The 26,168-nt window shown below is 38.8% G+C and overlaps 2 protein-coding genes across 3 annotated transcripts in view; one reads left to right on the top strand and one right to left on the bottom strand.

The window, feature by feature from the left end:
- Positions 1 to 10,540, bottom strand: part of LOC134670256 (uncharacterized) — an 86,614-nt gene extending 76,074 nt beyond the window's left edge. For both annotated transcript variants that reach the window (XM_063527995.1, XM_063527996.1), the window contains exon 1: positions 10,134 to 10,540. In XM_063527995.1, the coding sequence (XP_063384065.1) occupies positions 10,134 to 10,493 (360 nt within the window). In that variant the 5' untranslated portion in view covers positions 10,494 to 10,540. The remainder of the gene's footprint in view (positions 1 to 10,133) is intronic.
- LOC134670268 (protein singed wings 2) overlaps positions 1 to 26,168 on the top strand; it is a 38,774-nt gene that overhangs the window by 5,972 nt on the left and 6,634 nt on the right. Inside the window, exons 3-6 of the mRNA XM_063528013.1 lie at positions 15,260 to 15,417; positions 20,891 to 21,064; positions 23,829 to 23,987; positions 25,610 to 25,810. Of these exons, the coding sequence (XP_063384083.1) occupies positions 15,260 to 15,417; positions 20,891 to 21,064; positions 23,829 to 23,987; positions 25,610 to 25,810 (692 nt within the window). The remainder of the gene's footprint in view (positions 1 to 15,259; positions 15,418 to 20,890; positions 21,065 to 23,828; positions 23,988 to 25,609; positions 25,811 to 26,168) is intronic.

Below are 26,168 nucleotides of genomic sequence, written 5' to 3'. Positions count from 1 at the left end.
TGTTTACTTGCAATTTGATCCGGTGATAAGTTCTTTAGATCTACCTAGGTCCTGTCCTAGGCTCCTGGACTTTCAGAATGCTAACAATCGCAATACAATATAAAATCTTCATAATCATAATAAAGGAACAAATGTGCAGTGTCGTAAAAATATGAACAATAAACTATGTCCGATTGTCTAAAGTCAACACGTGTGTGTAATTATAAACCTAGCATCAAGTGACGCTGATCCCTTTCTAATATTTCTAAGAACTCCGGCCGTTGCTTTTTTCTGTAACGTACTCTAAGCATAAACAAGTGTCGAGTGTCAGCTTTTGACCCTCAGCGCTAGTGGCGCTGCCGGAACACTTATACCTAACTGTAACTTGACATGCGAAGATAAGTGGACATAAAGACTGTTTTTATAGTGTAACGCCGTGAGGCATGTAGGTACCTACATATACTTATTAAAACTTTCATAAATTGCGGAAAAATATTGGCCATTTAATAAATAAACAGAGATTTAATCAACTAAAACGCATCAAATTGGGGCTGGACTGGACTGACGCTGAAAAACGCGACTTCGGAGACCCTAAACAAACAGTGCAGTGCATTGTTTTCGAATGCCCCATAACTCAGTATGACGGGACACCCATTGATTTCAAAGAATTCAAGAGCGACTACCCTATGGACTACTTACGGCATGCTAAACTCAAGTTATGATTTACGTTGTAAATACAAAAAAACCGGGCAAGTGCGAGTCAGACTCGCGCACGAAGGGTTCCGTACCATAATGCAAAAAAAACAAAAAAAAGCAAAAAAAAAAACGGTCACCCATCCAAGTACTGACCACTCCCGACGTTGCTTAACTTTGGTTAAAATCACGTTTGTTGTATGGGAGCCCCATTTAAATCTTTATTTTATTCTGTTTTTAGTATTTGTTGTTATAGCGGCAACAGAAATACATCATCTGTGAAAATTTCAACTGTCTAGCTATCACGGTTCGTGAGATACAGCCTGGCGACAGACGGACGGACCGACGCCCGGACGGACGGACAGACGGACCCATCCAAGTACAAGGGGTCAGTACTTGGATGGGTGACCGTTTTTTTTTGCTTTTTTTTTTTTTGCATTATGGTACGGAACCCTTCGTGCGCGAGTCCGACTCGCACTTGCCCGGTTTTTTTGAACCCTCATAACTTGGGTTTGGATATATTTTCCTTAATATTTTTTTGTTTTTCACTGTAAAAAATAACAATTGTTTTAGAATGTGCATCTCGAGCTCATTCATATCATAATGATACTCCACTTGACCTCTAGTAACTAGACTTTGAAATGCCCATAAAATTTTGCCGAGAATTGGTACGGAACCCTAAAAATAACAATGTGCTGTAACTGTATTGTGCAACGTCAAGCCACGTGTAGTTCTTGTAACCAGTAGTGTCAAATAACGCTAAAGATGATTCCAGAAAGTATAGTCGTTGCTTTTTCTTGTAAACTGAAACATTAACATTACATGTAACTTGACTACTAAATGTGACGTTCCGTGGAAAAAGGTACCTTATGGAGGCTGGCACTTACGTCACATAGCGCCGCCATAATATTGGAGCGACATTAATAATAGCGTAAGCGCCAACCGCCATAAGGTATCTTTACCAGTGAGACGTCACAAATAATCTCCGTGCCGACTACGATAGGTTCTTGACCTATTCTCAGTTGATTGTGCTATACATATGATATGTAGATACCTATGTAAATTGGAGGACAAGCAATACCTAAGATTATTTCATACAGGTGATCGAATATGAAGCTGGAAGGTGTCCTAGCAACACTGTAATGAATCATCCATTGATTTCACGCTCGATAACACAGGAAAAGTATCCCTCCCAATAAGTAATTAAGTAAGTAAAGTATCCTCGTCCCAATGGGAAGTGTGCTTATTGGAGCAAAGCTCAATATTACATCATCAACAAAAGGATGGAGATTTAAATGGGTGCTATATTTAATATTTGTCTTGATAAAATTACTTTTTTGACACTTCCTGCAGCAATGCAGTCTGATTTCACATTTGGACTCATTCTTGGCTTCCTAAAGAGAATATATAAATGTACCTATGTATATAAATCACTGTATCAGGGGTTACATTTTAACCCGATTTTTTAGCTTTGTAGGTATATCAGATATCATATACATAAGTATATATACTATATATCTATCTATATATATAAATGCAAGTGTCCTGACTGACTGACTGACTGACTGACTGACTGACTGACTGACTGACTGACTGACTGACTGACTGACTGACTGATTCATCAACGCAGAGCCGAAACTACAAAAGCCAGAAAGTTGAAGCACACCAGATTGCATTTATAAAGTGTACAAGAGATAAGAAGCGATTTTGAGAAATTCAACCCCTAAGGGGGTTAAAAAGGGGATGAAAGTTTGTATGGGGTTAAAGTTTTCTTTTAAGCTAGGAATTTGAAACTTCGTAAAAAGATATATTATTAAAATACAAGAAAACTAATTTCAGCGTTTTTGAAAATTCATCCCCTAAGGTGGTGAAAAAGGGGTTAAAAGTTTGTATGGAAATAAAAAAATCTTTCGAGTGGTTGAGTTGAATCTTTGTATTTAGGGATATTATTAGAAGATGAGAAAAGTAATTTCAGGGTTTTGTAAAATTCATCCCCTAACAGGGTTAAAAAGGGGTTGAAAATTTTAATCCATTATAAATGCTTTCAAACTTCTTAAAAAGGCATAATAGCCCATTACAAAAAAAAAGTGATTACAACGTTTTTGGAAATCCAACCCCTAAGGGGGTTAAAAAGGGGATGAAAGTTCGTCTTCAGGTGCAAATTTTATTTTAAGCTAGGAACTTGAAACTTTGTAAAAAAGTATCAAATTCAAATACAAGAAAACTAATTTCAGCGTTTTAGAAAATTCATCCCCCAAGGTGGTGCAAAAGGGGTTGAAAGTTTGTATGGATATGATTTTTTTTCTATTGCGGGACTTGAGTCTTTGTATTTGGGGATATTATTAGAAGACAATAAAAGTAATTTCAGCGTTTTGTAAAATTCATCCCCTAACAGGGTTAAAATGGGGTTCAAAGTTTGAATCCATTACAAATGCTTTGAAACTTCTTAGAAAGACATAATAGCCGATTACAAAAAAAAAGTAATTGCAACGTTTTTGGAAATTCAACCCCTAAGGGGGTTAAAAAGGGGATGAAAGTTCATCTTTGGGTGTAAAATTGTAAATTTAATTTTAAGCTAGGAACTTGAACTTTTTGCAAAAAAAGGTATTTAATTGAAAAACATCAAAACTAATTCAAGCATTTTTGAAAATCATCCCCCAAGGTGGTGAGAAAGGGGTTGAAAGTTTGTATGGAGATCAGATATTTTGTGAGTGCGGAACTTGAATCTTTGTATAAGGGCATAGGTACCTAATTATGAGAATACAAGAAAAGTAATTTCAGCAACCAACATCAAAATCCAATTGACTTAAAACTTCATACAACTTGCTAAAAAAGAAAAGTACTTAATTTCAACACTGCTTGGATATGAAAATTATATGTACTAAAGATGTAAAATGTTGAAGATAAGATTCCACGCGGACGAAGTCGCGGGCAACAGCTAGTATAAAATAAATGCGTTAAGTCCTTGCGTGACCATTGGCTGAAATCGATACATTGTCACCATGCTGTCCTCGAAACGTCTGAGGTAATTTTATAATTCAATTACACGCGATAAAGTTCTGCTCTTACTATTAGGTACCTATTTTCTCTTAGGGGCTATTCATAAATTACTTCATTTCAAATTAGGGGGGGGGGGGTCTGGACATCGGATGACGGTAGCATGATGTAGGAGGAAACGGGGTCTCTCGAAGCATGATTTTTGGAGGTGGGGGGAGGGGTCAAAAATCGTCAAAAATCGATGACGTAATTTATGGACAGCCCCTTACCAGTACAATCCTACGAATATCATATTCCTCCCGAAACCCGAAACCGAGTTACATATGCACATCTCGCCACTGATGACGCAGTTAGGTAAATTCTCCGTTTGCATTTACTTAAATGCTAATTCGCGCTAATCCGCCTTAAAATTCCGATGTTTGCTATTCATTAGGCGATTTACGTTGCCGACGTATACTTTTCCAATTAAAAGTTTAAAAGCATGAATGAAAATCATGGTTCTATGTGCAGTTTGATATTCTAGTGTAATATATTATTGCAGGTACATTTATTTTGTTATCCAGAAGGGCTGAGATGGCCGGCTCCTTATCATTTGTCACCATGCCTGTCACATTCTAACAAGTATCTAAGTGCGAAAGTGACACATGACATGACATGTGATAAAAACGCCACCATGATACCGCTGCAGAAGCACAAATGCAAGATACGTTGCAAATGAAATAGACAAAAACCGGGCAAGTGCGAGTCGGACTCGCGCACGAAGGGTTCCGTACCATAATGCAAAAAAAAGCAAAAAAAAAAAACGGTCACCCATCCAAGTACTGATGACCCCGCCCGACGTTGCTTAACTTCGGTCAAAAATCACGTTTGTTGTATAGGAGCCCTACTTAAATCTTTATTTTATTCTGTTTTTAGTATTTGTTGTTATAGCGGTAACAGAAATACATCATCTGTGAAAATTTCAACTGTCTATCTATCACGGTTCGTGAGATACAGCCTGGTGACAGACGGACGGACGGACGGACGGACAGCAGAGTCTTAGTAATAAGGTCCCGTTTTACCCTTTGGGTACGGAACCCTAAAACTGTTCCCATTGGAATTTATAATTTAGTTCAATATATAACAAAGTACTTAACATGTTTTTTACAAAGAATATGTAAAGAAGAATATGTAAATAGTTTCGATTTAAACGTTTTTCGTCGCGCGTTTTTTTTTATAAAAGAGCCATCTAGTATTTGCTCATTAAAACTATTCTAGCACAAAATTTAAGGTACCGTTTGGATTCAGTATACACTCCAGCATTTTATTGCTGTAGTAATGCGGCGCGAACGTCTACCTTTATAGTAAATAGGTACCTACTTTTCATTGCCACCCCTACACCTACACCTCCATACATTGTCACGGGGCCTTCATTAACGGGATTAAATGTATGTATGATTAATTAATATGTATGTCACGTGACATTACGTAACTATTTCCATGCATTATGTATAGCTCTCCTTACTACCTATACCGCACCGTCTCTCTATACCGTACTACGAAAACTCTGAAGACTGAATGTAACGTAATATTTAGTTATATAAACAGTGTTTGGTATCATAGTAAGCGTATATCTCCGCTAAACATTATGGTAGCTCAATTTGAGGAACGTTTCTTATCGCAGAAGGTACCTAATAATAAGCTTAAGCCTACATATACAGGGTGATTCATGAGACGTGAGCAGGACTAATCCTGCGCATTCAGTAACTGATAATTGATCGATCACCGTCGTATTTAGGTGAAACAACCACACTTTTTCCTATTTTTTAACTTTTTGGCGAGGGCAAATTTAATTCTCTACAATCATGGTCACCCTACAAGACCTAATTAATAAACATAAAACCTCTTTAACCGTAATGACAGCATTATGATTACGAAGAAAATAAACTGTCAAACGTGAGTGAGATACGAGTTTTCAAAAGTAACCAGACCGTGATGACATTCAATTTGACACAGAATATCGGTAGTTTAGTATTCTAATTGTAGGGTGACCATGCATGTCGTAAATAAATGAATAACTTTTTTTTCAACACGACTACAAAATTAACGTTAACCTCACTAATACTGATACGAAACAGTTGCTTATAATTTACGAAATACTGTGACACGGCACTTTGTATGGTTAGCCCAGTTTAACGTTTTTAGGATTGTCTCGAATATAGGATAGTTTTGTTCTATGGCAAGGAAGTCTTTGATGTAGCAACAATATAAATGACAGGCATTCAGCCAATAAGAAACAAATTGAAGCTGATGGTGTTGCTACTTCAAATTAAATCCTAAATTTATGGAATATTATTTATAAATATTTAAATCAAAAACTTAATTTATAAATACAAAATAGGGTGAAATATGTTTAAATAATTAAACATGATTTATTTCTTTAAGTTATACTTACATACAAAAATATTCCATGAATTTCATTAGTTACTGTTATTTTGATTGTGTCATCCCAGGGATAGTTAGGCTTGAGATCATTTCCTGGTTGGTTTTCGCCCTGGATGGGCATCTTTCATACATAGAACAGTGAAGCGAAATACATCATGCTCTGGTAGCATCGATCAGAGGCTTGGTTATGCAGTACCCGCTGCATCCATGAGCTAGGGAGCTCATGCAGTTGTTATTTTTGCCACAAACAGTAAGTAGATTATGATAATATATGGATGTCCTCAGGTGCAACTCCTTGTTGAATCTTTGTTTGACCATTTCGCTTTGTTTCCAGTCTGCTGGTAAAACAATGTGGTCGGGAGGGAGTATCAGAGCTGTGAGATGAGTCCACTCTAGGAATTTCCAGCTGGTGAGAAACTTAGATCATATAATGTCTCTTAGGTTAGCAGAGCACATGCTTCTAGTTATTAATCTTGAAATGTTTCTTTCAGCTGACGGGGTTTTGTTATTATGTTATTACGAATGTGAATTCAGTCACATATCAGAGTATGGAAGTCTGTCCATATTCCTAAAACTTCAAGTGTGTCTGGTGAGCAGTTCGCTGTGAGAATTTCGCTCTTCTGCTGGGTGGAGAAGACGTCACCTTCAAACTGAGACCTTAGTCCTTCGGTGGCACTCTGCAGTGTCGGGTCAGATTCATGCTGCTGCAAAATCGGCTCCGGCACAGCGGAGGAGGACACGTCGGGCTTGAACTGGTGGAACATTTGTTATGAGGTTGGTGTACGCTTTCCTTCCATCCTAGAAGCAATTTTCCAAATTTAAAGTTAAAGAATTTAGTAGGATCATATGTGATGGCAAATGATAATTTAGGGACTAACAAATTTAGATAGGTCTGCTTGTAAATCATTTAGAACCATTTCTGGCACGACCCAGCTCTATCGCCTGACATATATTAATATAAGGTGCTTATGCTAGCTTGATGATTTACATGTAGAGTAACTGCCCGTGTTCGTTAGTAATAAATGATGTGTCACAAAAACTAACTTTTCATTTCATATCCTTTATTGCCCTGAATAGCTGATGGAAATAAGTTTAGCACCTGTTTGAGCTTTTGGTAAGATTTAGTTTTTTTCATTTAATTTAGTAACTTTAATTGTCCGTGAGTTTCCTCAGGGGAAGCCCACAGCCGGGCTAGGAACATTTACGTGACAATACGCAGTGTTAATCCTGCTCACGTCTCCTGAATCTAATGTAAGTATATAACTTATATTATAATGTAAGTATATAAATATATAACTTAAATGAATATGTAAGTTATATCAGATATATCACCCTATCTCCCAAAATGTTCTTGTAAACAGTCATCATTTTGTAAGACAAACAGGTCAAAAAAACTTAACTACGGATTACTGCGATCATTGTTGATTCACTGATAATTCGGTCTTAATGTATGTACATAATCCACTTGTAAAAGTACATACAAGAAACGTCAGAGATTAGTAAAGTGTAATGTGTATGTTCACGTAGTATAATGGCCAGAGATGTGACTTATTTGAAATACTTGTATTTAAAATGCAAATACAAAATGCAAAATACCTATTTTGTATTTTGTATTTAAATACCTTTTGAAGAAAACTATTTTGTATTTTATTTGAAATAGTTTTTGGGACCTATTTTCTATTTTCAAAATACAAAATACTTTATAGTAGGTAGGTAATGTAGGTAGGAGTTACAATCTCTTCTGATGTTACAATCCTGGCAACTCTCTCATTCTTTTAACATGGAACTGTTGAATCTGTTTAGTAACGTCGCACATGACCACAAGCGTAGCGAGTGGTTAAAAAAGTGGAATCTTGAGTGTTGGGAGGGTTTCAAGGCACGAGAGGAGAACAAACTTTTCTGCCCTGGTGAAACACAAACGAGACGTTTTCATCACACTAAACCATCATCCATACCTGCATTCTACCGGTTAATATGAGCAAACAACTAGAAATTTGCACTTTAGATAGAGGATTGATTTCAAAGAATAAAGAGAGTCTTTTCAACTCGAAAATTCCGAGTAATACTTTTTAATTCAGACTAGGTATTCACTACTCAGAGTACCTTTTATCGAAAAGTATTTGTATTTTAAAAAAGTATTTTGAAAATACCTATTTCGTATTTTGTATTTAAATACAAATTCAAAAACTATTTTGTATTTTGCATTTGAAATAGTATTATCAAGGAAGTATTTGTATTTTGTATTTAAATACTTTTTATAAAGTATTTTTCGCATCTCTGATAATGGCTTGGTTACACTTACACACAAGCCTTGGCCGTCGTTACCATCGGTTGCAGTCAGGCCTAGGGTTGCCAACTTTTTTTTGGTGGAATATAGTATTTTCCAGAATAATGCATCAAAAATATAGTACATTTCAAAAAAATATAGTACAGCAGGGCCTCTTTAATCCGAACACCCAAAATTTATACCCTGTTTGGTCGGACTCACGGAGCGTTCGGATTATAGTATGCAGAAATTTTCATAGTAATTTTTGTTCAAGTGTTAGCGTCACATGTTTTCTTTTTCCCGACGTCGAAGCCATGATGAAAAAAACTATGTAATTTGATAGCAAAATGCATTGCGGACGATAAAACGTTACGTGTAACACCTAAAACGCACTTCGTGACACTGCAAATCAGAACCGAGCTAAATGGCGGTTGCGCGGGTGGAGAGGGGGGTCGTTCGGAATAATGAGGTGTTCGTATTAGCGCGGGTACGGATTAAAGAGGCTCTGCTGTACTTTTAGATAAAATACTAAACATGATTGTAATATACGTTTAATCGGAAATATAGTATTTTAGCGTACTATATATTTTTCTAAAAGTATATAATACAGAGAGCCAAAATATAGTACAATACTATATAATATAGTACGGTTGGCAACCCTAGTCAGGCCACACAGCTGATCTGTAAGTACGGCCATACAGTTGATCACAGCTAATCAGCTGTTACCCATAAAATATACATTTCATTTATAATAATCATTTGCCGCGTTCCTTTGATGCATTAACGCTCCAATGAACAATAACTAACTCGATACATTACGAGATTAAAATAGATACTTAAATCTTTTACCAATTATTACGCATCATGTGAGAACAAAGACTCAATATATTACGCAGCACTTTAATTCATAAAGATTCATTATTTTCTCTGCAATTGTGTTGTAATTAACTCCCTTAACGCCGTACACTTCACGGTTACCAAGGTAAGGATCGGCAACCAGTAGCCACCACCACCAGTTGTGACCACCGTGCGTAAACATGGCGTAAACGGAGATCTCACTATGTTACACTAACAAAAGTCTGCAACGATTTTGATAGCATACGCAGTGCAAGTGTTATTTTATAAGTCATTATTTCATAGAAGTTTGACCTTTACAGGTCACCGGTCACAGGGTCACACTTCCATGAAATAATGACGTATAAAATAACACTTGCACTGCGTGTGCTATCAGAATCGTTATCTTGATCTAACTCTAGGAGCTGTTTCCCACTGACGTCCAGTTTTTTTGCGGGTATGGTTTTTTCCAAGATCCAGTTTTCTGTAGTATGCATGCAGGATCCCGCAAACAGAATCCTCGTGTGAAAGTTACTATATTAGCATTAGCACCTATACTACTAAAACGGGATCCTGCAAAAAACTGGACGTCAGTGGGAAACAACTCTAACGTCTCTCGGTAAGCTCACAGAAAACAAAGACGTAGGTAATTTGAAAAACTGTGGGTAGTGGGTACCATTCTAAATGTTAATGTTATGATAATTAGTGGGTAGCTCTTGATTACGTATCTTCCAGTATAAGTTTACCTTGATTTTGATAAAGGTATAGGTAATATTACTTGATGCATGAAAATGTAGTAACTAAAGTGTTTTTGTAATATTCATGGGTGGCGGCTGCTATTATTAACCATTATAGGTAGGTACCTATCTTATTATAAAACTAATAGTAGAATATTATTTTTAACAACTTATCCATAATAAATGTAAATAATAAAACTTACCACTGGTTTTCTCCTTCTAGCAGACACATTTTTAAGAAATTTGTCCAGTTTATGGAAGCACTTTAACCGCAATTTTAATGCTTTTTTCGTTTTTTTGGAAATGTTTCTAGGTCTAATAGAACGTTCTTTTTTTAACGATTTCCTAGTATTGTAGTAGGAATCTCTTAAAGCCTTAATTTTTTTTTGTATTTGTGTCACAGCCATTGGTATGCCAATATTGAATAATTGTTCACTAATTTTGATATAAGCCTCATGTCGTCGAGCAACGTGTCTATAATGTGGTTCACTAGGATCCCACAAACATTTTTGGTCGCGGTAGAATCGAATTATCATTAAATTTAACTTTTTCGGGTTGTTCATTGTTGTTGTTTATCACGTGGTTAGCGATAAAGAAGTCAATACGCGTCGTAATTGCATAATAACCGGGCGGGTACTGACTTCGGCTACTTGGGATTACCTACATGTACATAACTGCAGTGGATATAAAGGTGGTGGGGATTTTATTGAAATAAATAAAACTAACTGACCAAAGTTAGGCTTGGTAGGAAAAGCCAGTACCTAATCGACAACGATTTTGCAAGGTTTGATGCGATTTGTCTCCTCAAATATGCATTTAATCATCAGCTTATATAGTTGGCGGCCGATCGAAAGATCAGGCAGATCGTAATGTTCCTGTGTATTGCTTTGAGGATAGTCACATTAAACCAAAATATAGGTAAGATACGTTCGTTAGGTTGCTTCAGATGTCTGAAGGGCAAACTGCCCAGAAATAGGAACCCCGCGTAGCGGGGCTCCGTCGACTCAGGGAACGAGTCAAAGATTTTCACGTTTCACGATATGCCTAGGAATTTCACGATATGCCTGATCTTACAATCGGCCGCCGACATATACATCACACACTATCCTAATATTGTTATGTTTACAAAAACTCATTTAAAAAAGAATAGGTATACAATTAGTATGTACAATGTAATGAAGGTTCTAATAAAAGCCATAGATTGCCATGACGAAACTTCCATTATCTGAGTCTTTAAACAACCGTCAACTTCGTTTAATTATGTTGAAACCCCAAATTAAGTGGACAACGGGAAATAATACTTCAACTAGTGTAATACATACTCGTAGTATTAACTAGAGCAAGCAAAAGTTTTCAAAAATCGAGCGAGCGTATCGAGTGGTTCGAAAAGTGAAACTTGAGCAAAAATCTTGAGTAATAAACAAAGTTTGTTTAAAACAAACTTTGCTCCCGAGTGGAATACAAAATTTGTTACGACATCAACCCGAAGCAAATCTTAAATGTAAAATATCAAACAAAATAAAACCAAATCACATCCAAATGAATGTTATTAAATATTTATCATCCAAAATCATCATTTAAAAGTCAATTCTACCAGCAAACATAAGAAAACAACTCAAACTTTGCATTTGATTACTTTGCCTCACATCACATGTGAATAAAATACAACTTTGCTATCAATTAAAACCAAAATATTACTTTGCTAATCCACGTCAAGGATAACGTGCTAGTCAATCAGTGCTAATGCTAACCCGTTATACTTACTTGCGTATTTTTTACATGCAATTAACGGGTTTGCACTGATTGACTAGCACGTTATTATCTTTGACGCGGATTAGCAAAGTAATATTTTGGTTTTAATTAATATGGATTTCCGCAAAGTAACGCCTGATTCTATTCAACTTTGCTATCAGTTTATGAAGTGCAAAGTAAGCCTTTCCGAGCTGGTGAAAATAGTTATTTGTTTTACAAGGGGGCAAAGTTGTGGTTTAACCGCTCGTGCTAATATTGATACCCAAGCTAGCGAAAGATTCCAAAATTGAACCACGAGCGTAGCGAGTGGTTCGAAAAATGGAAACTTGAGCGTTGCGAGGGTTTCAAAGCACGAGAGTTAAACAAAATTTACCCCCGAGTGAAACACAAAATTTTTCACCACACTAATCCGAAGCAAATATTAAATGTAAAATATCAAACAAAATCAAACCAAAACCAATCCAAATGAATATTATTAGATATTTATCATTCAAAATCATAATTTAAAAGTCAATTCTACCAGCAAACATAAGAAAACAACTCAAAATTTGCATTTGATTACTTTGCCTCACATGTGAATAAAATGCAACTTTGCTATCAGTTTTTGAAGTGCAAAGTTAGCCTTTCCGAGCTGGTGTGGTGAAAATATTTTTAACTGCCTGCCTTCAATTGCTTACACATATTGATGCATTAGCATTTTTAGCATTAGAAATAAGGTAAACAATCTTGATGTGTCTTTTAATTGAAAAACACATTTAAAAATAAGTTACGGCAAATATGTAACAATTATGAATCTAATACGATCATTTATATTCTTCTGCTTTCATAAGTAATAGTTACTAATTTTTAAAAAGCATTTTTCAATTAATAGACGTGACAAGAACGCTTACCTTCTTTCAAGTTCTTTCTAATGCTAAAAAAAAACGAACTATAGACACTCATACGTTTTCTGTGGCGGTATGGTATGTTCGCCCAGTTCGCCCAGTCGTATCACTCAATTTCCGGGTGCGCTCGTCGGCTCGCGACTGCTCCGAGTTAGTAATTGAAGCACGGTCTCTAGGGAGAAAGAAAACGTGTTAGGATTGGGAGGGACAATGTGATGAGTTCGTGACCTCCCGCTGACATCGGTTTAGTTCACAAGTCCATAAGATGTAGTGAATAATCTTTTTAAATCATATTGTAACGGAAACGTACGAACGCGTCAGCACTATCAGATTATTTTAGTCAATCGCAGTACAAAAGGTGCTGAGGCTGACTAAAGTGATTAAGAACTTGGCACCCATATAGATCTCAATTCTTTTTCCGGCGAATTCTTTATTTAATATTGAACTTGGCTCTCATTTCACATTTATGTTTTTGATGGGTTAATTCATCACCATCATCATCATCTCAGCCATAAGACGTCCACTGCTGAACATAGGCCTCCCCCTTAGGGCCCCCCCACATCTGGCGTCTTTCGTGCGTCGGCGTCTACAATTCTATGGCCGACGTCGACGCAACGTCGACGCAGCGTCGATGCAACTGCGCAGCGACGTCATTTTCCATAGCGCTGGACCGACGCCGACAGACGCCGACGCTCGAAAGACGCCAGATGTGGGGGGGCCCTTAGGGAGGGTTAATGCCATAATCGCCACGCTTGGCAGGCGGGTTGGCGATCGCAGTCGAGTACACCGAATTTGAGGGACGTTGCTTCCCGTCCACCGGTGGTCTTGGACGTGCTTTAAGGACATACCGGGGTCCTGGACGTAGTTTAAGGACATACCCGGGTCCATGGGTTAATTATACATGATGAAAGGGAAGCCCCCTTTTGCACACTTCAACTATCTTTACCTAAGCGTAAGCGTCATCTAGATCTAGACTTTTGGTTTTGTTAGACAGTGAGAATTTAATATATGAGGTAAGTACTTACTATCTTTGTGATATGTTACATAAGAGTAATTAGAGACGACTTAGGTCGTGTCATAGTGAACGACTTTTACTTTAGGATCAAAATGCATTTTGACCAATAATACAGAATGATTCATGAGACGTGAGCAAGACTAATCCTGCACACTCAGTAACTGAGAATTTATCGATCACCGTCATATTTAGGTGAAACAACCACACTTTTTCCTATTTTTAACATTTTTGTGAGAGCAAATTTAATTCTCCACAATCATTGTTTCCTTACAAGACCTAATTAATAAACATAAAACCTTTTTAACCGTAATGACAGCGTTATGATTACGAAGAAAATAAACTGTCAAACTTGAGTGAAATACGTGTTTTCAAAAGTAACCAGACCGTGATGACAGTGATGACATTCAATTCAACACAGAATATCGGTAGTTTAGTATTCTAATTTTAGGGTGACCCTACATGTCGTAAATAAAGTAATAACTTTTTTTTTTCAACACGTCTAGAAAATTAACGTTAATTTCACTAATACTGGTACGAAACAGTTGCTTATAATTCACGAAATGCGCTGTGTTAGTCCTGCTCACGTCTCCTGAATCACCCTGTATATTGGTTTCTAAGCGCTGGTGGCCTAGCGGTAAGAGCGTGCGACTTGTAATCCGGAGGTCGCGGGTTCAAACCCAGGCTCGTAACAATGAGTTTTTCGAAACTTTTTTATGATATGACCTTGCACCGACTCATTGTGCCGACTGTGCGCCACGCGCAAACCAATAAGTGCGAGCAAGATGCCTATAGCGATCGTATATTGATAATATGAAAACCATATATTTTGATATCTGAATGCTCACGGTTAGGTAAAGTACAATACCCGTGTGACCTTTTAATATCACTGCTATGTCTTCTTCAACTAATATTGCGTCTTTCAGACGGAAAACGTTCTAATAAATATTGTTCCAAGAAAAAGATGAAAGAAAAACACTTAGCTTAAATTAGTAAGGTGTATTCGGGTAATACCGAATGTCGGATAATTCCGAAATTCAGATGAAAATCACCCTTAATCCCATCATAATAAAAGTCTCATTTCGGAATTATCCGACAGTTTTCGACATTCGGAATTACCCGAGTAAACCTTACAATGTTTTTTCTTCTGTTGTAAATTGTAATTCATTAGATGATATACCTACACTGAGAGAAAAGGATAACAAAAACACACTTAGAATTACAAAAATAAACTTAATCCGGGGACAAGGAGAGTCAACTAATAGGAACAAATTGACTTTTGCAATTTCTATTAGTTCTTGCAATTTCTATTATCTGTTTGTTGAAATTAGATTTAGGATTATTGACTTGTTTGTAGAAATAAATAAACATTACAGAAATAGTGAAACGTCTATAATTATTACTAAACTTCATTTTTTCCCCCAGTACAGAACTGTTTTTTAATTCCTGGTTTAGTTTACTAATGATTTTTCTCTCAGTGTAGCTAATATAAAGCGCTTCCATTTCAAATCAAATCAAATCAAAATGTCGATGGCAGTAAATTTACTGTGACTACAAAATCTACTTTGACAGTGCGCCTCTATTTAAATTCTCTTTGACCACAGTTATCAAGATGTCTCCTTGATGCCTAGCATAAATTACATAAGTCATATTCAAAAATATTTCTTTTTTTTTATTTTAGATAACAAATGGGACTGCAGCGATGGCGGGCTGGACTGGCTGGCAATGGAAAGAGACAACGACACGGTTAAGAGGAAGATAGTAGATTATTACCAACTCATGTGCCACCAGCAGCTGTACAGAGGCAAACCGCTGCATAAAGTGATGGACTTCATTAGAGTAAGTACCTACTTACGTAATTATATGTAAGTATAGGTATATTATTTGTAGTAAAATTTTGTACTGAGCAGAAACGTACGTTGATAAATATCAAATTTTAATTTATTGGAAAAAATGATGAATTCTCCGCCTCGTTTTCTAAAATATAGTTCGGAGCTTGCCATTTTTCCTTTAGGTATTGTGAAAAAATCCAGTACTTACTTAGTTCATATTTTAGCATTAGAAAGAACTTGAAAGAAGGTAAGCGATCTTGACATGTCTTTTAATTGAAAAACGCTTTAAAAAATCAGTAAGTACCTTTAGTAATTACTTATGAAAGCAGAAGAGTATAAATAATGGTATTAGATTCATAATTGTTACATATTTGCCGTAACTTATTTTTAAAATGTGTTTTTCAATTAAAAGACACGTCAAGATTGTTTACCTTATTTGTAATGCTAAAAAACGAACTATAGGTGGTTGTACCCTTTTCAGACGGCAGACCGGTTGGGTTGAGGTTTCCAACGAGTCTGCACTCATATAAGATGTTGGTGTGAGGCTTGGCTAATCAGAACAGCAAACAAATCTTTCAATAAGATTTATTTTTTCTGCACACAGAACTATATCCAAACAGCCAATAAATACACTGACTTCGCAACGCCACGCCGAATACTTACCGGTGCTTCGAGAAAACACTTAATTGCATTTTACGTTCAACGGCTTTTAAATGATTTTTAGTTTTAGTTTGAACGATCGATTTTACTTCAGTTTACGTACAGCTTTGTAAGATTATTGAAACTATCGCTGATCGTATTTGCTTGACCTAATTCTTGTCTTCCGTCAGCTTTCTGCGATCACGTTATGCGACGTAGTTTTATGTCAGCACGAACTACTTTATAGGCGGTATTCACATTGAATGCGGATCTGTACTTTAATATTTGATGGATAAACAAGAATACAATATGAAAACTAAAGTAAAACTAGAAAAAAAAATAAAAACCCAAACTATAAAATATTTTGAAAATTGCTATAGTTCGTTTTTTAGGGTTCCGTACCCGAAGGGTAAAACGGGACCCTATTACTAAGACTTCACTGTCCGTCCGTCCGTCCGTCCGTCCGTCCGTCCGTCCGTCCGTCCGTCTGTCACCAGGCTGTATCTCACGAACCGTGATAGCTAGACAGTTGAAATTTTCACAGATGATGTATTTCTGTTGCCGCTATAACAACAAATACTAAAAACAGAATAAAATAAAGATTTAAATGGGGCTCCCATACAACAAACGTGATTTTTGACCAAAGTTAAGCAACGTCGGGAGGGGTCAGTACTTGGATGGGTGACCGTTTTTTTTTGCTTTTTTTTTTTTGCTTTATGGTACGGAACCCTTCTTGCGCGAGTCAGACTCGCACTTGCCCGGTTTTTTAGCATTAGCAAGTAAACAATTTGGACTTGACTTTTTAATGAAAAACACTTGTGAAAAATAAGTCACGGCAAAGAAGTATGTAACAATTATGAATCATCTAACGTTTATTTAAATTCTTTTGCGGTCAGAAGTAATAGTTACCGATTTATAAATAGCGTTTTCCAATTAAAAGACACGTCAAGATTTCGTTAGTCTTTTTCTAATGCTAAAAAAAGCTGTACTAAACTAAAAGATTCACATGTATATGATTGAGCAGCTGTTTTGTGTGAAGTACACTGTGAAGTATCACAATTTGGAAGGCCCCCCTGATTAAAAACTGATCTACAAAAAGATCGATAAAATTAATAAGATCGCTTTTTAATTTATCGTATTTATTGTTTCCCAAATAAATGCTTAATATTTCTAGAGCAATGACCGGCCTGACATTAGTGTCGAATCAGTTAGTGTGCGTGTTGCTGACACTGTAGATAAAATGTGCTGCACGCGCCGCTGCACCGCCCGCGCACCCACCGCGTGTGTTACCGCCTACCTAGGCAATTACTGTCTCTTCAAAGTCACGTCAGCATACTTATGCTGATGTTGTCGGTCAGCCTGTCACAGCTTACTGGGTCAATGCGCCTTCTGAGACGTCCTTGCTTCTTTCATGCCTCCCGAAGGGAGGCATGAGATGCCTTCCCATCCCTATTTGGAATTTTTGGCGGTCTCTAATCGCCACCCGTAACTACGGGTGGGTCTGTTTTGTGCCCTTATTCTAAGGGCGGTGGCTTCTGCGTCATGACTAGCCGTGCTGGCCTGTCAGGGCTTTAAATTCTTCTGTTTTAGCCTATCAGCGGCTTTGTGGCTGTGGGGCCTCGTAGCTGCTGTGGGCTGACTCCCTCTGCTTCTTGCGCCGGTGTCCCAGGGGGGGAGCTGGCGCTGTCGGCGGCTGTCCGGAGGGCGTGCGTGGAGCGGCGCAGTGCCCGCTGAGTGGCATCTTCTTCTTCTCCTTCTGGCACCCGTGCCCTGAGGGCGCTGGCGCTGTCGGCGGTTGTCCGGGGGGCGTGCGTGGAGCGGCGCGATGCCCAGTAAATGGCAGAGACGCGAGTGTGCGGCGCGCTCGGTCGTCTTGTTCGGGCGCAGCTGTGGAGCTGCGACGGTTGCGTGGGTGGAGCCGGCGTCCGCGAGAGCAGGTGCTGGCGCGGGAACCGGGGGTGCTGGTACAGAGGTTCTCAGCTTGGGGGCCTCTGTGTGTCCGGCGTCGTTGTTGTGGTGGGGGCCCTTAGAAGGGCCTTTGTGGGGCTGCGGGGCGGCTCCGGGGCTGGCACGGAGTTGCTGGTCCTTGGGCGGCGGGATGTTGTCATCATCATCATCATCCTCTTCGCAGTCAGGCGGGCTGCGCTCCGGTCCCTCCTCAACTGCCGAAGGTCGAAGAGTGGCCGGTCGCTCGTCCAGGTGGCGCTGTGGTTGGGTTTCTTCCATGGACGGCTCCACTATCCCAGGGGCGAGCCCCAACAATATGGCGTAGACTGTTGGATATGCCTCCATGTGCGGAGGTATGTGACCGACTCTCTCCGGGCCGGCAACCCTGGATCGGTCACGATCAAGTTGCCCGCGAGGGGAAAGTCGGTCTGGGGCTACCCGCGGGGGGGTTGGTGCGTGGGGGCGTCCAAGGGCTTCTATGAGTCCGTCGAAGTCTGCTTGCCACGGCTTTGTGGGGCCGTAGGCGGGTTCGGGAGTCCTGGTGTCGTCGGGTACTTCGTAAAACTCGTGTTTCATACTACCCACCCTATCCGAGGGGACCGGGGGGGTCGCGAGTTTTACTGTTATGGCTGCGGGTGGATTGTAAAATCCGTTTTCTTGTCTACCCACCCGCCCCGGAGGGACGGGGGGGGACTTCGGTGGCTTCTTGTCCATGTGTGTGTGCGGGACCTGCGCGACGCGTCACCGTCGGTCAACCCTGTTAGACAGGGCGACCATCGGTGGATGGGTTCTGGTCTCAGCTGAGCTTCCCCTCCGGCAGGGGCCGGGCGCGTTCCGGCTTCGATTTTCCCAGGAAAATCGTCGGCGGATATGCAGGTGCTGGTGAGGTGCGTCCGTGCGAGGTTCCGAGTGGCTCTCCTCTGAGACGTGTGAAGCATAGACTCCCCTTATAAGGAGAAGTCCTCCCGCACCGATGTGGAGAGGGATTCACACTGATGGAAAGATCAAGGCGCGCAGGGCGCCTAGTAAGACTGTGTGGTACTGCGGAGACGATTTTTGCGGGGACGGGACGTCAAATGTATTGCTATTTCTACATGATTTCTACGTAACGTACAAATACCCATATAGGTCCATACAAAAGTTTGCACAATTGTGCAAGTTTTTCGGCAGAGGGGTAAGCTCTTAAAGGCGACTCCAGTTATTAAATGCTCTAAGATTCTGGTCTACGGATTGCGATACTGATTGTGAATAAGGCGTTTTAGCAACTACTAGGCGACGAGGTGGTGGAGTACCTACGTTCGCCAAACTGATTATTAGGTTTGTATGTGGTGCGCGTGCCGCGGCCGCTGCAGGACACTATCGCAAGCGCAGACTTCTAGCCGAAGGGTGTCGTGTTTAGTCAACCCGCCGAATCTTACCCCTGATCAAATGATTTAACGGAGCCATCCTGTCACTTCGTTGTCCAAATCGAGCTGGTGTTTCTATGTGTATTGTTAAAGGATTTCGTTTCTTTGTAGGTTCGCAGTGCCTTGATAGTAAATGTTGTGTAATAGAACGGTGACACAGTTCTCATACCTATCTTAAAGCAATAACAATAATCGTATTTGGTATATAAAGGACTGCAATAATCGAATGATAGCGATATCCACAATTACGACTACGTTGTAAAAAGGCAAGTCACTCCTTATTACCGCATAGGTGCCTAAGCCGCACGTTCCAACAGCAACAGTAAACCATTTGTGAGCCTTATGTCTTCGCAATAAGGTATGTAGATGTAGATGTAGTGTAGGGACGCCTGGCCGGAAGCAGGCGGGCTGTCGATCGCGTGCCGCGTTCATTCAGCCCGATTCCCTGGAGTCGGAGCTTCAGGTTACTGTCCCGGCGGCATTCCCTCACCATTCTCCTCAAATCTTCTTGTTTTCCTGCAGAACAGAAGGACATCTTTGAGTTCGACGTCCTTTAGTTCGTTCTCTTTTAGTGTGTCTTTGCCGAATGTATTATATCGCGGTGCCGCATACATAATACATTCCGCTAGTAGGTGTAAGCTAGTCTCCTCCTTACCACAGTGTGGACAGGAGGCATCTCTGCTTATCTCCATTATCTTAAGGTGTCTATTGAGAGTGTTATGACCTGTAATGATACCTGTCAGAAGTCTCAGACTGCTCTTACCTAGTTTCAGAAGATACCTGGTTCTCCTGTGATCTATGCCTTTGATCATCATCTTCGACTGTCTACATCCAGTTTCTTCTTCCCAGCAATAAGGTATACAATGTGTCAGTTAACAATGTAGACGAAAGTACTTCAATATTGGGCAACATTATTGGACATGGCGTTAGTGTCGCTATTGACTTGGTTAATACAAACACTGTTCGTTTTATGGGACGTCTGAGAATGTAATAGAAATGGCGAGGCGGTATTTGCCTTCATTCGGCGAACTTATCACTTTTTTTTTTCAAAATTAAGCCCATAGTTTCCGAGCGTTATTGAGTGATAACGCCTTATTTGAATATCGGGAGGCGTAATTTTTCTGATTGTAATGGAATTATTTTATATCAGGTTCTAATTTGAAGGAGGGGGAGGAGGTTGAAAAAGTTTCACTTTTGGCGCTGACAGATCATATCTATGACAAATATAGATCAAATTCATAACCTGTTATTACAATCAGAATTACCCCTCCGAGAGTGAAATGTGGTGAACGTGCGCGGCAAGTGTTTACTGTTTTTACTTTTTTTCAACGCAGATGGCGCTGCAATCGTTTAAAAAAACATGTCCTATGCCAAATTCAAAGGAACATAAACTACTACAGACCTCTGTCACTTTTAGTTCCACCACTATAAGCTAACCATAGTGTTCATTCAGGTGGAATGCTCAATAATACAAAGCTTCTCATCCAGATGGTCCGCCACACCTGCCCAGAGCCCTGCTCTTGCGTGATGACGTACGTGGCTGAGGACAAGCATGGCGGCCTGATCCCCATCATCACAGCCAACTGCACGGGGCTGGGGCTCGAGCAGGCGCCGGAGACCCTCCCACCGGGCACCACCACCGTCCGGCTTGATGGGAACAAGGTAACACGGTACGATGTTTTTCATGTTGAATGCTTTCATTTATTATCTTTTCTTTTGCTCGGTTGTCAGAGACGCGATGAACAGGCACCGTTGGAGGCAGATCATAAAGACCAGGTGTGGAGCATCCACATCCACCGATGACCACGATCCTCAGTCATGAGGGAGCGACCACAGAGAGAGAGCTTTCATTTACATTTATAGTGAATTACCCATTGGAAGTTGGAGTGGCAGCAAAGGAGACGCAAACCGCAAATTCTGTGAAATAACTATTTAACATCAGTTTTTTAAGAGCCCATCAACGTGCACACTAGCGCCAATGCTAAATAATCGTGATTATTTAAATTTAACGACAGGTATTTAAAAAAGGGGGCCGCTATGTATTGTATTGTGTATTTAAGTACCTTTTGAATCTATCAAACTATTTTTTATGTTGCTTGTCGTTAATCTAGGAACTCAAAACAAAACGGCCGTTTTAACTTTGGACGCATAGATTGACGAATACAGCAACTAGTTTTATGTATTAAAAAGATACTTAAATACACAATACAGTACGTATAGCAGCCCCCCTTTTTTAAATATCTGTGGTTAAATTTAAATAATCACGATTATTTAGCAGTGGCGGATGTGTGCACGTTGATGGGCTCTTAACACCTGCAACATGTTACCATAAACAAGAGTTACACTATACTTTGCCTCTCTAGGTAAACAAAATCTACCCTCAAATGGCTCTTTAAGTCAGTTGAGGGTAGATGAAAACATTACGTGATCAACTAATGTAGGTTAAAGTCAAGTCGTTCAGTGACTGATCCAGGCGGTTTTGTGATTGGTTGGTTAAACAATAAATGTTATAACAAATTGTTTGTTTACTTTTATTTAAATACCTAAAGATACAGAGCCGCTTAAGTTTGACTGGAGGAATAAAAGCATTAAATTTGTCAATTAGGTATTGTAACCAATAAAGCTGCAGCCAGTATCTTTCATTAAACATAACACATAAAAGACGAACAGGACATCAAACTAAAGAGGAGGAACAGGGATAAGTTCGCCTGTGTAGTTCGTACTGGGGACCGATTTTTTAATTTCGACCACTCGTTTTCGTGTATTTCGTTAAATAATATATCCAATACTACGCACTTAAATTCTACTAATAGAATTGAAATCGAGTGGTTAATACCACTAGATTCCAAATTTCGATCGCTCGTTTTTCAAAAATTAGCATTACGCCGTTTTCCACCGACTTTCGAGTGGCGAAATTGAGCGATCGGAATTCAAAAATCGACCCCCAAATTTTTTAATATGTGTTTTTGTACAGCAAAGAGTTTACTACTACTACGAGTTTAAAGAGTTTTATACAATAAAGGGTTAGTTGTTAGTTATGTATTGTAGTAGGTACGTATATGTATGCAGTAAACTATGCTCTGGTAGGTATTTGATGAAATTTTACCCTAAACCACAGATTATAACGTCTAGCCGCCCATACGTCAAACCTTGCCAAGCAAAATGAAATTTTATTTTGTCTCTACAAAGTTCAAATTAGAATGGAACAGGAGACCTTTTTATAGGTCCCTGGGCGGCTTGAGGATAGTTCTTACCTAAACCCCGTGTAAACACATACGCTCGTTCACTAATGAAGTCTGTGTGCTTCACAAGCATATGCATGACACAAGGTGGGAAGATAATCTATTTGCATTTATGGACCCATGTTCGAAACACTTTAACGTTTCATGATTTTATGATACGAGTATATACTATGTAAATATATAGAGGTAGATTTTCTTTATGTTAACAAGACTATTAATATACTTATCAGGTTAATTTTTATATGGTATTTTGTTATAAGATAAGATTAACAGTAATACAATATAGTTGCACAGACTAACAAATATAATTGTTCTTTTTAACAATAGACTAATAGGTAGGGTCTGTGAGCTGTAAACCTCGAGATGAGCTTAATTTTTTTCAATAAGACATATTTACTTTGTTGAGTTATTATTATAGCGAGTTCCTTTATGGCAATTTCTGGCAATTAGAAAATTTTCCAAAATTACTAAACTACAGAAAAATCCTATCTAACTATCGAATTTGCTCAGCAAAATTTCTCTACGATCAATTGAGAAATGCAACTTGCAGAGGAGAACATCCGGACATATAAAAGCATTTTTGCCTTTAGAAATATTCCTTTTGACAGGTTTGTCCCAGTTTTGAGCTAGGCAACTAATGAAAAACGTTTACAGTGTATATGTTGCAGTCAAAAGTATGAACTGGTCAAAAGAACTTTTAACCGACAAAAACAGGCAAAACTGCTTTTGACTGAGCATGTTGGTCAAAAGTAGTTTTACCTGAAAATCATACCTATTTCTGGCAGCAGTTTCGTTTTTAGGGCGTAGCAAAAAAAAATAACCCTAACCTACCTATCTCTGGGAACAGTTTCGTGTTTTGGGCGTAGCAAAAAAAAATAACCCTAACCTACCTATCTCTGCGAGTACTTTTGACTGATAGTAACAGTCACAATTACTATTAACCAATGATTTTCAGGTAAAACTACTTTTGACCAACATGCTCAGTCAAAAGTAGTTTTGCCTGTTTTTGTTGGTTAAAAGTTCTTTTGACCAGTTCACACTTTTGACTGCGACATATATATTAAATAAAGATCCCTTCATATCTCTCTTACCATTCGATTTTCGACCTTCCACGTTCTCACGTAAAGTTCTGTTTATACTGTATTATCAGTCAGCATTTATGGCCTGCATTTAATTGCCGACAGATTGACTCGATCGGAACTCTGCTGCAGAACCCTCACTATAAGAAAATTGCGGATCTCTACTTGGACAACAACAGCCTTTCCACGGTGAAGGAGCTGGAAGGCTCAGAGTGGTTCAGCACATTCCGGCTGTTGAGTCTGAAAGGGAATTTGCTCAAACAGGTAAATAGTTCGCTCGCTATCATTTTTGGGGTTCCTTACCTCAAATGGGAAAACCGGAACCCTTAAAACGGAACCCTTATATATTCACTCGTGCGTCTGTCTGTCTGTCACAGCCTATTTTCTCGGAAATGTCTGGACTAAGTTTGGTACACATATGTAAATTAGTTTATATTTATATTTTATATTTATATTTATTTATTTAATGAAGTGCAAGCTTACAGTACTACACCAATTCACTTACACACTAGAAAGATATATACATGTCAGAAAAATTACAAAAAAACATGCAAACAGAGAAAATGTCAAGAGGGATAAAATTTACAAATTCAGTCAATTAATTAGCTACAATATTTTAGATGTCGACAAAGATAAAATTTACAATTCAGTCAATAACTTACAATATTTAGAATTAAGAAAGATTCTAGCCGTATTGCATAGGTATGCTAAACCCAAAGATGATTCATTAATGACCCAAAGATGCTCATTTAACGTAAATAAATGAATTTTAAACATGGACCTACTTTTGGGGGGTAAATGAGAAAATTAAAAAATTTAGTTTTTCAAACTATATCGTGTTATACATATATCAAATGAAAGAGCTCATCTTAAGAATTTCAAACGCGAGTCCGACTCGCACTTGGTCGGTTTTTCCATTTAGGTATTTTGTCCGTAGGTAAATATTTGAGACGTGCCCTTCATCTGTGTAAATATGAAGTGGTACGACAGAATAAATAATAGTACTAGGTACAGAAGACTCACTCTCTAACAAAACGCGTATGTCACGATCAGCACAGATATGGCCGCTAGGTGGCGACAGCGCCACGCGCGGTTTATGGCAAACCCCAAAATTGGGGTCGAACGGATGGAGTTTTAGCTACCTGTAGCAAAGCGACGAAATCGCGGAGTGAGCCACGCCTGGTGGTACAGAGATGTAAGATCAGTTGAGCAATTAATAATTGTTTTTGTTCTTAAACTTTGGAGATAAAATGGGTATGTACATTCTTTAATACTAGGTACTCCTAGCCAAGCTACGGATACAGGTCAATCTTTTACGGAAGTAATGGAAAATTAATTATTTTTAAAGTTTATTTTTTTCTCTACCTACGTACCTACTTACTTTTTTATGTAAATTAGGACTAAATTTGCCCACGGATTAATGGAAATACACAATCAGGATATTTTCATAAGGCTTTTAGTCATGACTCATGAATCCTGTGAAATTATTAGACTCTTTTATGGCATTAATATCATATACTTGTATTTTGACATACATTAGTGCTTTTACTTAAAGCTAAAAGCCCTATTCACAATGAGTTAAGTTCACTCTCTTTGTCTACCTACGCCTGGAAAAGGCACAAACATTAACTCCATGTAAAGGGAATACACTGGATATGCCTTTGAGCGAAAGCTAAAATCCTTTAACGCTGCTGTATTTCTCTAACGTATGCCAGCTTAGAATATCCTTTGACTATATTTTAGTATCCATGTTTTTTCCCAAAGGATTTAAAGATTTTCATCTACACACATATATATCATAAACCCTCTAACTGACTAATACTGTGTACTCGTGTTTTAATGCCTCTCATTTTGTAGCAGTCTCATAAACTATTATTTTGTTTCAGATACCCGTGTACGCGTTCGACAAAGCGTTCCAAAGCAACAATAACATAATGCATGTGTTCCTCGGTGACAATCCTTGGCGCTGCGACTGTCACTTCATCCCGCGCTTCAAGACGCTGTTGCTGAAATACAAGCGGGTGATACAGGATTTGCCTGACATACGCTGTTCGCAGTCGGATGACAAGACTTTATCGCTTGTACAGGTAACACCTTTATGTAAACTCATATTGTCAGAAAAAACCGGGCAAGTGCGAGTCGGACTCGCGCACGAAGGGTTCCGTACCATAATGCACAAAAGGCAAATAAAAAACGGTCACCCATCCAAGTACTGACCCCGCCCGACGTTGCTTAACTTCGGTCAAAAATCACGTTTGTTGTATGGGAGACCCACTTAAATCTTTATTTTATTCTGTTTCTAGTATTTGTTGTTATAGCTTCAACAGAAATACATCATCTGTGAAAATTTCAACTGTCTAGCTATCACGGTTCGTGAGATACCTACAGCCTGGTGACAGACGGACGGACAGACAGCTGAGTCTTAGTAATGGGGTCCCGTTTACC

Source organism: Cydia fagiglandana, chromosome 13 (genome assembly GCF_963556715.1).
Source record: "Cydia fagiglandana chromosome 13, ilCydFagi1.1, whole genome shotgun sequence".
In the NCBI taxonomy this organism is placed as follows: Eukaryota; Metazoa; Arthropoda; class Insecta; order Lepidoptera; family Tortricidae; genus Cydia; species Cydia fagiglandana.
This window is presented reverse-complemented; position numbering and strand designations above follow the sequence as displayed.